At 44.0% G+C, this 18,827-nt stretch overlaps 1 protein-coding gene across 1 annotated transcript in view; it reads right to left on the bottom strand.

Moving 5' to 3' along the window:
- Nucleotides 1–18,827, bottom strand: part of LOC143297684 (testis-expressed protein 11-like) — a 56,446-nt gene that overhangs the window by 21,023 nt on the left and 16,596 nt on the right. The window contains exons 11-12 of the mRNA XM_076610104.1: nt 18,285–18,372; nt 9,315–9,413 (exon numbers count right to left, since the gene is read on the bottom strand). Coding sequence (XP_076466219.1) covers nt 9,315–9,413; nt 18,285–18,372 — 187 coding nt within the window. The remainder of the gene's footprint in view (nt 1–9,314; nt 9,414–18,284; nt 18,373–18,827) is intronic.

Raw genomic sequence — 18,827 nt, forward strand, 5'->3', positions numbered from 1 at the left:
TCTCTCCCTCTCTCTCTCTTATATTTACTTCTAGTGTAACCTTATTCTCCAATGACAGAATAGAATAGAATATGTCTTTATTACCAAGTGTACCGGGGTCACGAAGAATATTCGGAGGAGGGGGGGGGGGGGTAGTACATAACAAGATACGAACATAAATCGAAAATCATACACACAGATACGCAATATGATTATTCATTTCCCAAGTGCGACTTTATTTTAAAACAACAGTAACAAGGTTATTCTCACACCCATCCCCCCCCCCCCCCCCCCCCCCGCATAAGAAAAAAAAAAGTTGTGCACACACATAGCAGACAACAGAACGGCGCGCAGGAAGCAGGAAAGAGCAAAACACTTCAGAACCGTAACAATCTTGTTACCAGGACCCCCCCTCTGTAGCACTCACGGCACTGCAGCATCTCAAGTAGCAAGTTGATCCTCATGCCGATAACCGTCCGCACTACCCCCCCTCGTCCCCCACTCCCCCATCTGCCCCCCGACACACACACACACACACTTAATTGGAGTAGTTAGCTCTTGGCAAGCTGTCGGAGTTGGCCCACTCCAAAATTAGCACCACCCCCCCACCCCCTTCACGCATTTTCTTTCCTGCCCCCTCCCCTTTACCACCGCCTCTCTCCCTCACCTCCTCTTCCTCAATCTCACCCTGGTAGCTCCGAATCACTCTAACCCCCCCCCCCCCCCCCTCCCCCCAATCCCCCTTTCCCTGGTCCCCCATTCTTCCCCTCATTCCAGCCAATTTCTTCTTTCACAATTTGTTCTCTTCCCCCATCCCCACCAACCCTCTCCAACAGCCCGTCCTACCCTCATCAGCCAGGCACTCTCCTCCTGTGGAGATGTGATGTTATCTGAAGTGTGCAGGCGCGATGCCGTTCTCAGCTTCATCTCCCTCGTCTAGAGCTACTCCCCGCGTCTGACCTCTCTGCCCCTTGTCTCTCTGCTCTCTATGTTTCTGTCTCTGTCTCTCTTGAAAAGGAGCTGACGGGCGTTATAGCCGAGTGGTTGAAGCGTTGGACTTTCAATTTGAGGGTCCCGGGTTCGAATCTCGGTAACGGCGCCTGGTGGGTAAAGGGTGGAGATTTTTCCGATCTCCAAGATCAACATATGTGCAGACTTACTAGTGCATGAACCCCCCTTCGTGTGTATATGCAAACAGGAGATCAAATACGCACATTAGCGAGGTAATGCATGTCGGCGTTCGGTGGGTTATGAAAACAACAGGATACCCAGCATGCACATCCCCGAAAACGGAGTATGGCTGCCTACATGGCGGGGTAAAAACGGTCACACACGTAACAGCCCACTCGTGTACATACGAGTGAATGTGTGAGTTGCAGCCCACGAACGAAGAAGAAATAAAACAATGAGCATGCGCAGCAAGCACGGTCAGGTATTACGCGGAAGGTAAATGATTAATCATGTAAAGTTTTCAATGTTTATTTACTGCTTTGTTTACAATAAAATAAAATAAAAAAATTTAAAAAATGAAAAACCACCAGTTTTTTTGGGGGGGGGTTTGGTGGGGATATGCAAAAAACGCGAATGGACAGAGTCATCAAATTCCAGTTAAATAGTTGCAAAAACTGAGTGAGTTATGAAGATTAAAATGAAAGTGTGGGTAATACATTTCTCTTTTCCTTCGCACGGTTGGAACAACAAAGTTCCGGTATTTTTTTTCCCCTCCAGAAGCATATACGTATATGTTACACCCAATCAATGAAATTGCCCATTTCATGAAATGAGCAAATATCGTGCCCATTTCATGAAATAGGCAAAGTCATGTATGAGTTTTAAGGATATCATTCGCATTGCTATTGCTCAAGACAGGATTGCAGGATTGGGATCAAATACTACCTTATTTTCACAGGAACAGTTGTCTTTCTGGGTGGAGTGGACAAAATCACCAAGTGTAATGGCAAATACATGGCCACCAAGGAATCTGCTTATGACATACGACAAGCCCATGTTAGCACTTGTCATGGTGGCGAAAAGAAGATTCACAAGAAAGTCGGTGAGAAGTATGCCAGCATTCCTAGATCTTTGGTATCACAGTGCATCCTTCGTTGTGAGCGTTGTGTAGAAACGCGTCGCAGGCAGGAGATACTTGCAGGAGTGACTGTCAAACCACTGTCTGTGAATGATTTCAATGAGCGTGGACAAGTGGATTCAGTAGACATGCAGACTATGAGGGATGGGAGTTATCGCTTCATTCTACATTACATGGAGTGCCTGACCAACTTCCATATCATTCGCCCCCCTCAAGTCAAAAACAGCAGCTGAGGTCGCCCATGAACTTCTTATTTTCTTAGATACAGGTGCACCGCACATTCTTCAGTCGGATAATGGCAGGGAATTTACAGCCCAGGTTTTCCATGAACTTGCTTCATTGTGGCCTGAACTTGTTGTAGTCAATGGGCGCCAAAGATATCCCCAGAGTCAAGGTTCTGTGGAACGAAGTAATGGTGACATGAAACTAAAGCTTATGGCATGGAAGCGAGACAACAATTCTGCCCAGTATAGTTATGGTGTCCCTTTTGTTCAGTGGACCATGAACAGCAGCTACCATGAAGCAATGCACATGGTTCCCTATCAAGTACTTACTGGCGACATGCCTTGCTGAATTCACTGTTACCAGATGAGTTTCTCAGCAGAATCTCGCCCGCAATTGAGGAAGAAGAACTTGAAAAACTTCTAAAGGACATCACAGACAACTCTACCCCTTCCTCTATGCACGACTCTTCGCTGCCTCCAGGACTCCCATCTGCTGACAACCCACCACCAGCTCCAGGAAGGATGTTCAGAACCTTCAATGGAAGACCCCTCCCCCGTTCTCCATAGAAAATGTACAACTGATTACTGAGCCACCCTCTGCAGAGGACACTATGAGTTCTCTTCCATAGTAGACCTTCAGACAGCTCGTAGACCATCATCCGCTGGAGACCAACCGCTGACACCTGGATCAGACAGTATTGTACCCGAGAACCTACATCCAGCTAAGCAAGACAAGGCCATGAGCAGCAGACCAAAACGAATGCTTGCACGCAGCACAAGATCACTTCGGGCAGCTGGTGTTGGAGACAATGTGGCTGTACCTGTTTCTCAATTTCTCAGTAAAGCAGACCCACCAAATTTAGTAGGTGTTGTGTTAGAAGCAGAAGAGACTGGCTACACAATTGGCACAAAACGCGGCATTATCAAAGGCAAACTTGCCAGAAACCATGAACAGCGTTTGGACAATCAGAAGCCAAAAATGAAACAAAAGTTTTAAGAACAAAGGAATTTCTGAACAAATGCTATAGTTCTATGTATCTAAAAATGATAATATAATTTTCATTTATAAAATTTGCTCACTTCATGAACTGGCCGAGTTTTCAATAATTATTGTTCATTTCATGAAATGGGCAACTTCATAGATTGGGTGTCACACACACATATGTATATATAATTATATATATATAATATATATATATATTCGCTTTTAGACATCTCTCTCTCTATTAATATATATATATTCCCTTTTAGAAGTATCTATATTATATATATTCGCTTTCAGGCATGTCTGTATTATATATAAATAGCTTTTAGACATCACAGGTCTCATCGTGGCGGACGTCAAGGTTTCTACCGACCTTCTCCACGTCACTGCTTAGTTGTTCGGTAATGACTGCATTTTTGTTCTTCCATCTAGCTCCCATATTTTCACAGCTGAACTGCACATTTGTGTCATCTCATAGATGCCCTGCCTGCAGGCAGCCCGCACTGTTATGAAAGTTAACACTCTTTTGCATTATTAACTCACTCAGTACGGCCAGTCCTGTCTTCTCCTCTACACAGACCCCTCGGATGTCCAGTGGGTGTCTGAATGACCCAACCTTTAGCTTCCGTCGTCAGAATTGTGGTATTCTTTGTCAACATTCACCTCTTCAGTGTAAGAGCCTTCCGCTTGCAATATTTTGATGATGGTAATTGGGGTGAAACGCTGTTAACGTCGTCTCTTTCGCCGTTCGTATGGAGAGAGTTAAACCTTCGTAATTGTCAGGTCCTCATTGTTCTTTCTCTCTCTCTCTCTCACAGAGAGAGAGAGAGAGAGAGAGAGAGAGCTTGTGTGTGTGTGTGTGTGTGTGTGTGTGTTTACAAAGGATATCCATAATTCAAAGTTCGTTGACCTTTCTCACCTCCGCCCACCCACTCCACCCGCACCGCCTTTGTGTCGCGGCAAAAAAAAAAAAAAAAGGGGGGGGGGGGATAAAATTAATGATATTTTGGTTAAAAAAAATCAACTTTATTTTAACAAATGTCAGTCTCGCACGTGATGTCATGTAAAGAGCAGGGTGAAGGAGAGAAAACTGCTAGTGTGCTTAACATTGACAGTTGTGTTTTTACTTTTTTTTCTTCTTCTTTTTCTTCTTCTCTCTTGCCGTTTGGGCGGCGTCGCAAAGAACTGTTCACTGGATTCCTCCAGGTCTGTCGGTTGTGCGTCCAAAGCCTGGGTTTATGCAAATGGTTTTCCTGTCCATTTTGCAACATTGTCAGTCCATCGTGTTTTTCATCGGTCTTCCTCCCTCAACAGTTTCTTGGAGGATTGTTTCAGCAAGGCCACTGAACCTTGTTACGTGGTCACACCGGCGTAGCTTTCTGTTCTGAAACTGATGTCTCGTTTGTTTAACTCACTCAGTACGGCCAGTCCTCTCTTCTCCTCTACACAGACCCCTCGGATGTCCAGTGGGTGTCTGAATGACCCAACCTTTAGCTTCCGTCGTCAGAATTGTGGTATTCTTTGTCAACATTCACCTCTTCAGTATAAGAGCCTTCCGCTTGCAATATTTTGATGATGGTAATTGGGGTGAAACGCTGTTAACGTCGTCTCTTTCGCCGTTCGTATGGAGAGAGTTAATTCCTTTGGTTTGGGCCCCATTGTTCGCCTCTCAGCAGCATAAGCCCATGCCATCCGCTGCAAATCCCGGTACACGGGCACACACCTGCGTGGGCTCAGCCTGTTGCAGTCCACGGACATAAACAGACTGGTTCATGGTTGCAGTACCGTCGCCGGCAGTTTCACGGAGATCTGTCTGTGTTCGTTCACTGTGTAGTGAGGCCACACACCGCAATTAGGAGGCCATGTACGAGTGCTGAGTCACTTGGGTTGGGTGGTGTTCGGTGCCTCTTCTGGTTCAACATGCACAGGACATCATCCAGTAAGCCCCGTTACTGACGGCAGTTAATCCTCCGGCCAGCGTGACGGATTGTCTTGTGGAGTGATGACCGCCACCACGTCCCTACAGCGACACCCATCCATGAATCTGCCGACACCGATGACCTCCCCATGAAGTCACCTCATGCAATGGAAGTGGGGTTGGGGAAAGTGAGGAAACCACGACAGCCGGCCAGGAAAGATCACTGACGCGCGCGCGCATACACACAGACAGACAAACACATACACACACATTGTTCTCACACTAAAAAAAAAATAATAATAATCGGCATTCATTTAAAAAAAAAATGCACGTGGTTTTGCTATTGATAACAGCAAAGCAGGTGCTGCCTTATTTGTAGTTCCAGCACCACAGATAATGTTTCATATCAGAAGTTGTACCTTTCTCTCTCCACCCCCTCACCCCATTTTTCAGAACTAAATCACATTCTCCACTTTCTAAAGAATTTTCTTCACATCTTTTTTTGCATTGATCAGTCTTACACACACTAAAATTCTTAAACAGGAAAACACGATCTGTGGTGGTCCTAAATGAAACATAAAGGCCTGTTCATCATATGTCAGTGATATGAACTGGTGTAACAGTTTGGTGTCTCCTCATTCTGGAATTGTTTCAAATGGAGAGTTGATAAAGCTGAAAGAAGAAGAGCATACAACTGTGTGGGGCCAATTCTGAACATTCCGCAAGATTCGGTTTACCTGAAGGGTTGAACAGTTTTGGAGGTCGAGTCAAGATCAGTGTGATAAAAGACTTTAACACTGTCAATTTTGATACAGCAATCTGTGTAGAAGAACATAGGAAATGTCAGGCATTTATTATCTCACCTATTTGTCTTCCACGCCAGACATAAAAATTATCTCAGTGATCTGAGTTAATTGTGCAGTCTCCTTTACAACTCCTTTCGGTGAATGAATACACAGCTGATGGACCATGTGACTGTACAAAACACACAATAGCCGTAAAATTAAAAATAAAAACATCTGTCTTTGAGGGAATGAATCATCAAACCCTTAAAAATCCACGCAGAAAATATTCCACTGGGATATGAAATAACACTGCTGCATGGAAGGAATTGGGGAATGAAAGTGGGGGCCGAAACTCTCTCTCTCTCTCTCTCTTTATCTCTCTCTCTTTCATTATCTGTCTGTCTCACTGTCTCTGTCTCACCACTTAACATTATGGCCATTGTCGGCGGACCATTGGGATAACAATTAGCAAAGAGAACACAAAACTTGTTAAAGGTGAGTTGATGGAAAGTAGAAGTCTCAAAACCCAATCGAAGCTGACCAGTACAGAGGACGGAACAAGCGCTTCGTTTTTTAGTCAGTGAAACAACTATCCCCTTCATTGCCAGACACGTAAGTGACACGTGCATAGTGACGTTACTGATGACGTTATCAGAAGACTGAAACTAACTCTGGAAGACTGAAAATTCACACAGTTTATCTAGAGTGGTATATCTCAAACCACATTTCTCATTTTTCGGCTTGTTGTTTTGGATATTGTTTAATGACTTGAAACACCACTTTCTACTGTTTTCCCCCTGGCACTGAAGGGATGAAGTTGTGTGGATCAGCCAGCCAGCTGAGTGGGTCAACAAAGCAGTCAAGCCAACGTCACCTGTCTGTACAAAATCAGTCACCTGGCTGTACATAATCCAGTCACCTGGCTGTACATAATCCAATCACCTGTCTGTACATAGTCCAGTCACTTGTCTGTACATAATCCAGCCATCTCACCTGTCTTCATAATCCAGTCACCTGTCTTTACATAATCAGTCACCTCATTTGTCTGTACATAATCCAGTCACCTGACTGTACATAATCCAGTCACCTGTCTGTACATAATCAGTCATCTCACCTGTCTGTATATAGTCCAGTCATCTGTCTGTACATAATCAGTCATCTCACCTGTCTGTACATAATCCAGTCACCTATCTGTACATAATCCAGTCACCTGTCTGTACATAATCGGTCATCTCACCTGTCTGTACATAATCCTGTCACCTATCTGTACACAATCAGTCACCTCACCTGTCTGTACATAGTCCAGTCATCTCACTTGTCTGTACCTAATCCAGTCACCTGTCTGTACATAATCAGTCATCTCACCTGTCTGTACATAATCAGTCACCTCACTTGTCTGTACATAATCAGTCACCTCACCTGTCTGTACATAATCCAGTCACCTGTCTTTGTACATAATCAGTCATCTCACCTGTCTGTACATAATCCAGTCACCTGTCTTTGTACATAATCAGTCATCTCACCTGTCTGTACATAATCAGTCATCTCACTTGTCTGTACAGAATCCAGTCACCTATCTGTACATGATCCAGTCTGTACATAATCCAGTCACCGCACCTGTCTGTACATAATCAGTCATCTCACCTGTCTGTACATAATCAGTCATCTCACTTGTCTGTACAGAATCCAGTCACCTATCTGTACATGATCCAGTCACCTGTCTGTACATAATCCAGTCACCGCACCTGTCTGTACAGAATCAGTCACCTCACCTGTCTGTACATAATCAGTCATCTCACCTGTCTGTACATAATCAGTCATCTCACTTGTCTGTACAGAATCCAGTCACCTATCTGTACATGATCCAGTCACCTGTCTGTACATAATCCAGTCTGTACATAATCCAGTCACCGCACCTGTCTGTACATAATCCAGTCACCTGTCTGTACATAATCCATTCACCTCACGTGTCTGTACATAATCAGTCACCTCACCTGTCTGTACATAATCCAGTCACCTGTCTGTACATAATCCATTCACCTCACCTGTCTGTACATAATCCAGTCACCTCACCTGTCTGTACATAATCCAGTCACCTGTCTGTACATAATCCACATAACCTCACTTGTCTGTACATAACCAGTCACCTCACCTGTCTGTACATAATCAGTCACCTCACCTGTCTATACATAACCAGTCACCTGTCTGTACATAAAGTCACCTGACTGTACATAATCTAGTCACCTGTCTGTACATAATCCAATCCAGTCACCTGTCTGTACATAATCCAGTCACCTGTCTGTGCATAATCCAATCCAGTCACCTGTCTGTACATAATCCAATCCGGTCACCTGTCTGTACATAAGTCACCTGTCTGTACATAAACCAGCCATCTGTCTGTACATAATCCAGCTCCTACCTAACACAAGTCAGAGCCCTAAGGGGCCGCGCGTTTTGTTTGGAATTAATCCGCTGGAAAATTGGCCCGCACGACTCTGACGTTGGAGAACAGTGCCCGCGCCGTGGTACGCTCTGACACGAACTGATTTTTCTCTGTGATAATATCCCCCGCCCACGTTTTCTTCTTGTTCGGCCTTTTCTCTTCTCCTACCTCGTCCTAACATTCCATGCCTGGCGCCAACAGTCTTTTCGCTTTTTGTTGCCAGCTGCGTGTCTTCCTACTGGAGACCAGAGGTGTCAAAAGCTAAGAAAGCATTCCAATTTCCGTGGCGGGTATGCTGAGGGATGGGATGTGTGTGTGTGTGTGTGTGTGTGTGTGTGTGAACTGAGATTTTTCCATCCACTATATCCTAAATCATTTTGATAGTCTATCTATCTATCTGACTATCCATTTTTGTATGTACAGCATCAACAATAACACAGTACAGATCGCCCGGTAAGTGGGAACAGTGAAAGGGGAAAACGCATGGGAAGGGTGAGGGGGTTGGGGAAGGCAACTCGAATGGAGGCGAAAAGTTTCGCTCTTTGAGTTTTGAGCTCTTTGGTTTGAACGAAGGTGTGTGTGTGATGTGTGTGTGTGATTTATAAAGGGGACGAAATACGTCAGTTTGAAGGCAAGTCTAACGTCAGAGCAAGCAGAATATGACGTCAGTTAAGAGAAAATCTGACTTTTGTCACAGTCACTTCATGTGATACCCAATGTGGAACATGTAAAATTATGGAGGCGAAATTCTGAATTTTCCTCCTGGATGTTGTTGTCAAGTTCTGAGCGAGTGTGTGTGTGTGTGTGTGTGTGTGTGCGTGCGTGCGTGTGTGTGTGTGTTTGGGGGTGTGCTGGGGGGAGTGTCGTCTTCTTTTTTTCTCCACTATTGACCTAAGCGGGGAGCCACACCGCTTCCACAGCTTGAAGTCGACTCCGGCAGGCAAATCCTTTGAGACAGCGGTGTGTCCCAGGACCTCTGGTACGGCGGAGCTGTCAAAAAAAAGTAGAGGCCGGGGATTTGAAGGGAAACGCCGAACATTTAGGTCGCCTCTCCGCTAGCTGTGTACAGACGGGTAAAGAGAGCTTAGCGTCGACGGGCGGCTACCCCTTATAGGTTGAATGGACGCAGTAAGCCGTGACTGAGCGTCTCCGATACGGCGGAAAATGTAACAAGGTGTAAATTTGTCAGTCCTTTTTTTCTCCTCTCTCGCACGCGTGTGCTGCCGTAATGGTAGATGGAGTACACACGTAAACATGAACGGCATCAGCTGACATTCAGTGTTATTATATATATATATATATATATATGTGCATGTCACATGATATTGGCACACACACACACACACACACATACACATATATACGTATGTGTGGTGTGGTTCGTCCGTCGGGATCGACGAGGACCATCTAGTCATCCTGGGGGGGAGGGGGGGTGTTGGGCTCTGTGGGTGCGCAGATGACTGGTCAGGCCAATCCGCGCCCGGAAGGTTCTGACGCAGTGTGGACACGGGATGGTGGCGGCTGTCGGGGACTTGCTGGCACGGCTTTTCCTGGCCTGTCTGCGTTGCTCTGCTGCAGCGATTCTGTTGGCCTCACAGGATTTGGCGCCTTTGTGGACAGCTGAACGCCACTTTGGTCTGTCCATTGCATTCAGCTCCCATGTGTCGTGGCTGATGTTGAAGGCCTTCAGAGAAGCTTTCAGAGTGTCTTTCAAGCGCTTCTGTTGGCCTCCATGGGAGCGCTTGCCATGTTGGAGTTCACCGTACAGCAGTTTCTTGGGGAGCCGGTGGTCTGGCATGCAAACTACATGGCCTGCCCAGCGCAGCTGGGCCTGCATCAAAATGGTGTAGATGCTGGGCAAGTTTGCACGAGTGAGCACCTCTGTGTCAGGGAAACACACACACACACACAAACTAAAAAAAAAAAAAAAAAAAAAAAACCAGAGAGAGAGAGAGAGAGGAGTCAAACTGAGCAAACGACCCGACCCGCGGTTTAACAAATTCGCGAATGCTACAGTTTTTGCTGCAGCTCAAACCCAACCCTTTATCAGGGCTTGAGATCTGGCGGTCCTGACTTCTCGCCATTCAGCTAGTGGAGCAGGGAAACGTCGCCGGTTGATCACACCTACGCTCCGCTGATCAAAACTCGGCTGATAATCGTGGACGATTTGTCCCTGCGCGTGTAACTGTTAGTGCTCATCAAAGAAGTCCACAAAAGCTGCTAGACAGCGCGTGCGATGACTATACTGACGGAACTACTGTGGTGATCCGACGGTTATGTTCACGCGCGTTTGAGAATGATTTACAATCTGCGGTTTTGACTGATATCATTGCTGGTTGCTAAATGAGTCGAACATTACTTTATACCGGTACGGGTTGAATCACATGCATGAACAACTACATTTGCGTAGGTTTGACTAAAAACGCGTTGAGTACTACAGCGTGAACGCGCGCGCGCGCGCGCAAACACACACACACACAGAATGGGAGAGGGTGACAAAGACTGAGAAAAAGATTGATACACACAGTGTTCGCAAATAAAGACATAAACGAGAAAAAAGAGAAAGACTTCTGAGAGTGAGTATTCGCTGAAAAACAACAGCAATAACAAAGCGAAAAATAAACAAGAGCATACATGAATCGGATAGACGATACTTTATTTTATAAATAAAATCGAATAGAATAAGGCAATGAGATGACGGTGAAGAACAACAACATGTGAGGGTGAGACTGAGACAGAGACACACAGAGAGAGAGAGAGAGAGACAGAGACAGAGAGAGTGAAAGACTTGAAAAAAAAAATTTATGATTAGGTTTTTAGAGGAATTAGTCCATCCCGAACACCCATTACAGTAAACACTGCACATGCATAGTCAAAATTACTACAGTCTCGTCCACAACAATGTCCTATGTCTCTGCACATTGGTGCAACAGTCTCTTTGCTCTTGATTCTCTTTGTTCTGCTGTTCCCTCAGTGTCAGCAGTCCACAGAGAGCTATCAAGATCGTCAGGAGCCCATCCCCATCAGGAACTAACACAACCAGCAGCTATCTTAATTGTTAACTCTTGTAATTAACAAATAAAGACTCAGAAAAAACAAAGAACAGTAATATAAACATGGATTAGACAATCAGTAGCTAAGTTAAAATATTGACTTTTTTAATTAACAAAGACAAAGAAATAACAAAGAACGTAATATAATCGTGGATTAATCCGACGAAACATCAGCGGATATTCGACAGCCAGTTCTCGAGCTAGCTTACTTGTGGATGGGGGGGAGGGGGTCGGGGGTGGGGAGGGGGAGTGGAATGGGGGGGGGGGGGGTAAGGTGGACCTGAGCTGGAATCAAATCTCGTGACTGAACGATGTGGAGAAGGCGTCACTGATCGGTGTTCGATCACGTCAGTGTTTGGCCGTTCTTTCTCACTCTTCCAAACTCTGCGTGCGCCTCTGCCTCTCCATTCCCTCCAGAATGTCTGTGTAGACTGCCATCATCTGCAATCAAACCATCCCCAAACCTCGTGTGTGTGTGTAGGCTGGATACCAGTCGATCGTCAAACCATAAAATATGACATTTCCCCCCTCAACATGTCTGGTTATTGCACGTATCTTCCACAGTGATACAGACTGGCCACAAACTTCTCGTTCTTGATCACGTTTCCGAGGAACGAGCAACACAGATTTTGAAGCAAAGGTGTGTACTTTCTGCCACATATTTATACCGATATATCTACACAGGCTAATAAGTAAAATAAAGAAAGGGAACGACATCATAATTTACTGCCAAGTACGACTAATATTATTTCTATTGTGTCAAAATGCGCGCTAAGATCGATGAGAAAGGTCTGAGTATTGAAACTCAATGGGAATTTGTGCAATTTGTGTGTGAAAATCCAGAGTTGGTATACCGCTTTCCCCACATTAGGCTGGGAAGCAGTCTGCTGATGGCTGTTCACACATCCACACACATTCGGTTGTAAACCTCAGGCGCAAAAAATACGTGGAAAATTTAGAATAAAAAATCTCGCATTCAAAAGAGAATGACTACGTGTATGGTAAAACATTTGAAAGAGGTTTGTGATAGGAACGGTAAAACATACTGAAACATTCAGATACAGAGATGGGGTGGGGAAAAGATAAAATGGCATATTCATAAAGCAACAGGAATAAAGAACGTGTAGAACGGGCCACTGTGACAGCAAATGAGATAATTTGACATCAGTGCTTACAGATGTGAGCGCAATAAGGCAATTGATACCCGTTACATTTTCACCTTCACACCTTCCCCTTCCGCGTATCCGGAGCTTACCGGTACTCCTCTGGAGTCATTTTAACCCTTCTCAAAAATTACTCCATGGTGTTAACTTGGCGGAGGGGGTATTCTGGAGTATCACACCGGTCATATCTATCTATATATATATATCAGTTGGACCAAACTCACAAAGCCTCGCATAGACAAAGATCAAACAGACAGACAATTAACGGGATGATAGACTCGCAACAGGTTTCGCTGGCCGGCGCTGTGTGCTAAATCGTAAATATGTAAATCGCACAAATATGATAATGGCGCGCGCGCAACGTGCGGCGGCTACAAGTCATTCAACACTGCCACATAAAGGGGGGCGAGAAAATCGACACGGCTGTTTGTGCGTTGTTTATAAACCGTGTAACTTTATGCCCTGTTCATAAGGAAAGTGTACGGAGGAACGGTGGTAAGGTGTGCGTGTGGGTATGAGTTATGGGAATGTGGGGATCAGTGTGGTAGGCTGTTTCAAATATTTGAGGGTTATTTTTGTGTGTGTGTGTGTGTGTGTGTGTGTTTGTTTTTTCAGCTGAACGGTATTTATAATTATTTGCTAGTCTATTCAATGATTATTCATCCATTCACTTGTTTATTTGGTACAACTGATGCGGGTTTGAAGGACTGGGCGAATAAAATGTCCACTGAAAACTTTACCGTCTGAACGTACGTCGATAAAAATAATGCTCAATTTCCAAGCCTACTTTGAACCCCCCCCCCTTTTTTTTTTTAAAAATAGTAAATCATTGTTATGTATTATTATCTAAATTGATAAATATTGTCTTATGATTTGTTTTCCCGGAAAAACGGATGATCTCGATCTTGCGCATTATTTCTGGCGTGCTGTGGAAAAGTAGAGGTGCGCAGAGAAAGGGCTGTGTGTTTGGTACGATTCATACTAAAATTAGTGGCCTTTGTTCCGCGAATCAAGCAGTCTATAGACCCTGACGGAGGCGAAGGCCACAGCTGTTCAACTGGTTTCAACAACGCAGATATTTAAAACTCCTATAACGCTGAACACAATTAGGGAGGCGGTCTTGAATTCTCTCCCTCCCGCTTCATCTAATGCCCATCTTTATTGTAATTGTTATCAGGCGTTTGACCATGGGGGTATGGGGGTGGTGGCTATAATTGTCTCTGAAACAGCCTTGGTTGTGACTAAAAGGTCCATTGCGGGAGAGGCAGACACTGACCGTTGATGGGTAATGTAAGACAGTCAGTCGTGTCCGACTGTGACCATCAGAACACCATAGGAGGCAACTGCTGTCCCGACTATCTGGGCAACAAGTTGATGATAGTGGAGAGTGTCTTGCCCAAGTTACATCCCCACTCTCTCATCCAAGAGGGTTGGTGGGTACACTGCAAGTTTCCATCTCATCATCACGGACGTGCTGTACACATACAGGTGAAGACAGGTGTCGGTCTGTCAACATGGGAAGACGTGTCAGCTGGACCAATGGTTCATTGGTAACGAGATCAGTGATGTCTGGTATCTTTATAGCAACACCTCATTTCCATGGCTTGATTTCTTCTTTCCAAATCCTCCGTGAGGGTCCATGTCTCGCATGCATACAGGATGATGGAATATGGTGCACGCATGATTCTGATCTTGCGTTTCGCATGAAACCTTGAATTTGCGCCCGGTGAATCTTTTTTTATAGTTAAAAAAGAAAGAAAGAAAGAAAGAAAGAAAGAAGAAGAAAAAACCAGAACAGGCATGCATCGCTGATATACATTTATAAAACAACTGAATTTCAAAGATGGTAGTTTCAGCTGTGACATATCTGAGTACAAGCCTCCGAAATAATAGGCCGTTGCTCTGTCTCTGTAAACCACCGTCATAATACAGGAACACACACACACACACACACACACTCTCTCTCTCTCTCTCTTTCTCTCTGTCTCACACACACACACACACACACTAACAAACAATTCACACACAGACACACACACACCTCTCACACACACCAAACGTGCGTGCACACACACACACACACACACACACACACACACACAGACGTGCTACATGCATGTGACAACTAAAACTGTGATCTTTCACAAAAAAATGTGCCATATTTTACCCAGCTACTGTGGGAATGCTATTTCTCTGGCAGCAGTAGGCCTACATTAGTTCCCTCAACAACATCAATAAATAGATAAAAATGAAAAATAAAAACAGAAGAAGCGAAAAATATCACATCCACTCCTTCGCAACGACCATTTCCTTTCTCTCAGTGAAAAACAACAACAACAAAAAACAAAAACTAAAAGTTAAATTCACCACTATTTCAATGTGATCTATGAACTACATGTGTTTTGCTTCCTGAATTCTGGTCTTCTTCTATTTGACAAACTAAAAACAGTAATTCCAGCTGGTTTTCGTAATATAATGGATCGGGGCTTATTTTCGATGTAACCGTTGTGTGTTTGAAATTCCGGCTGCCCTCCGGCTTCAAGGCCGTTTGTTTTCGCTTTTGTCTGCATTCTGGTTTTCAGTTATAGTTTCAGTTACAAGAAGGTGCCAAAGTATGCGGACTGATCCATATACGCTACATCACATCTGCTTAAAGGAAGGAACAGATACCCGATCTACGAATATACCCAACGCGGTGACCAGCCCTTGACAGCCTACTCTAGGTTTGTATCAAAAAATTAAAAACAATAAAAACAATAAATAAAATAATGATAATAGCAAACGTCTTCCATGCATTAGCAAGATACTCTCTCACATCAAATGATATTCATAAATAATCGCTTTTGACATGTTATCAATAAAACAAAAAAAAGACCAAAATAAAATGGATGACAACTGCTAAAACGTCATAATAACTGGGAAAGCCAACCAAGATAATCATGTAGGAAGGGAATATGGAACTGCGTTTTGCGGGAGAAAAACAGGCGTTTAAAAAATAATAAAATCAATAAGTGAATAAACAAGTGAAACATTTGATAAGTAAACGAATAAATGAACAAAATGTATGTGGTGGGTCAGAATGCCTGGGAGTAGTAGTGGGGAGGAAGGGATGGAGGGGGCCGCAGTGGCCACATTGGTCTTCACAAGGACAAGGTGCAGAGCAGAGTTTCGAACTCAGGTCTCAGAGATCGACTCCCCCCCCCCCCCCCCCCCCCCCTCACCACCCCTTAGCCGCCCCCCCTCCCACCTCCCAAGCCCTCCCCGGCCCCGCCCCCTCTAACTCCCCCCTCCACCACCACTAACACAACACCCCTCTCTCTTTCCCGAATCATGCTGAATAATATTCATAATTAAATCATGTCGACAACAGTCCATTCTCCATTTCCTGGCAGCGTCACTACAATTTATCAACTATATCAAACGGGCGTTTTTAATCGTTACCAAACAGATAATGACAGAATAAACAGCGTGGGGAGATGAGCATGATAAAAAAATTTATGTATCATTTGTCATCAAAGACGTCAGTGAAAGCGTTTGCGGCTGTCTTTACTGACTAATCACTTCATAATCATTAGTGATATGTAAGATATTGAAACGTTTTCATTAAAATTTCTGACTAATCACCTAATAATCACAAGTGATATGTAAGATACTGAAACATTTTCAATACAGTTACTGACTAATCACTTAATAATCACAAGCGATATGTAATATACTGAAACATTTTCATTACAGTCAGTCCGTTGTTGGAAAAGGGCATGACCTTACGAGTTTTGACACGCGATCGCGGACTGGGCCAAGAAGTCAGTCACTGGACACTTCACTGTTTCCCTTTTTAATAGACATTATCACCCCTGTGTTTCGCAGGGTTAGTATATAATCATTTGCAAACGAACGAATGAACGACCACACACACACACACACACACACACGTTCACACGCATATGTTGGCGAAACAAGTCAGTCACATTCCGGTGCAAGGAAAGCGGCGACTCGACCCAAGGGAAATAACTCTTCTTCAAGCCACCAATATATATTTAACCGCAGTTGCTACCCCGTTTTACCGCCGCCTTACAAGAGCACGTTTGCATTCACGTGTACTTAATTGCCTAATGAAATTAATTTTTCCATTCCAGTTCATCACCACAATTGCCAACGTCATTTTTTGTTAATGTTTGTTCTGTTTTTCCATTCTACGAACGTTAATGTCATCACTGCCTGGTGGGGAATTTGTTGCTTAGTTGCTTTTGCCTGCGCACAAACATATATATATATGCGTATGCATGTATGTATGTATGTACTACACATAATCATTTGCTTTTTTTTTTTTTACACCATGTGTGTTCGTTAAAGTTCTCGCTCATGCTGATTATTAAGTACATTGTTTCACTTTTATTGTCGTTTCTGTTGTTATTGTTCCCCAAAAGTTTGGGTGGGTTGTTTTTTTATAATATTTTTTCTTGTTTTCTTAAAATAGTTGTTGCAGTCTTATTTATTCTTGTTGTCGTGGGTGATGTCAGTTGTTAATTTTCCTCCGACAGCTGTTAATTCTTGTCTGCAGCAACAAGCGGATCAATGACAAGTTATATCACTGCGAGAACACCATACAACAACATATATATATATATATATATATATATATATATACTTCTTCAGCACACGAGCTATTGCCCTCGTTTTCAACGACAGTCCATTATATTTCTGTTTTGCCATTTCACAAAACTAACTGACCATCAGTCGCCGAAATTTAAAAAAAAAAAAACACTTTAAAGTGCAGACCACTAACTTGGTCTTCGTAAGACTCGCGGAGAGAGCCGATGTGAGGCAACAGCCGCATGCTCATGGCACACCACCGTTCAGCTTCTGTGAAACTTTCACAGCTGCAGAAGAAAAAAATGCGTGCGCACGCTCACACACACACACACACGTACACACGCACATATCTGATTTCAGATAATGAAAAATCAAGGCAGTTTTAAAACTGAAATTAGGATGGTCAAAGCCTGGAAATTTATGTTGTATGAACCGACAGGAAGAGGACTGAAGACAATGTACACGTGTGCACAAGCGACTTGCAGAAGACGCGGAACTAAAGGATATTTATGACAGAACGATTAATGGATTTTTTTTCTTCTTTTTTTTGTGCCTATGCGTGTGTGTGTGCGAGAGTGTATGTGTGTGTGAGAGAGAGAGAGAGAGCGAGTGTGTGTGTGTGTGTGTGTGTGTGTGTGTGCATGTGTTTGTGTGTGTGTGTGTGTGTGTGTGTGTGTGTGTGTGTGTGTGTGACAAACAGATAAGCACAGACCATTCCTTCCATAAAACACACACACACACACACACACACACACCCAAACACAAATACACACAGAAAGATACAGACAAAGCATGCGACTATTCTCTAAATAGGGTTTTATGCGCTCTACAAAAAAAATGTAAACACACACAGACACACGTACACACACACATTCTAACACAGAAAGACAGACACGAAACACACACACACACACACATACAAATATACACACTTTCAAACACACACAGAAAGACAAACACAGACAGACAAAGCATGCGACTATTCTCTAAACAGGGCTCTAGGCTCTCTACAAAAATTAAAAAAGGGTACACACACACACACACACACACACGGATGGAAGTACCCCACCAAAAGTGCCTGATGCCGGTGTTCCAGGACTTTGTCATCAGCCACACCACCTCCATCTGTGGGTACCGACCCTGCGACATCAAGGCAAGCTGCTCGTCATGCTCATGTCTGTCTGCTTTACCCTGTCCGCTGAGCAATATCAACTTCCTCACGCTACTAATGACCTTAACTCACTCAGTACGGCCAGTCCTCTCTTCTCCTCTACACAGACCCCTCGGATGTCCAGTGGGTGTCTGAATGACCCAACCTTTAGCTTCCGTCGTCAGAATTGTGGTATTCTTTGTCAACATTCACCTCTTCAGTATAAGAGCCTTCCGCCTGCAATATTCTGATGATGGTAACTGGGGTGAAACGCTGTTAGCGTCTTCTCTTTCGCCGTTCGTATGGAAGAGAGTTAATGTGACTGTTTTATTGTTGTTTTTCTGATAATGTTTAGCTGTCTTACTGATGTCCTGGTTTGTCTGTGTGTGAGTAGTATATGATGCCTGACTTTTTTTTTTCTATCTCCCTTTGTAATATTTTTTTT

The sequence above is a fragment of the Babylonia areolata genome, chromosome 23 (genome assembly GCF_041734735.1).
Source record: "Babylonia areolata isolate BAREFJ2019XMU chromosome 23, ASM4173473v1, whole genome shotgun sequence".
NCBI classification, from domain to species: Eukaryota; Metazoa; Mollusca; class Gastropoda; order Neogastropoda; family Buccinidae; genus Babylonia; species Babylonia areolata.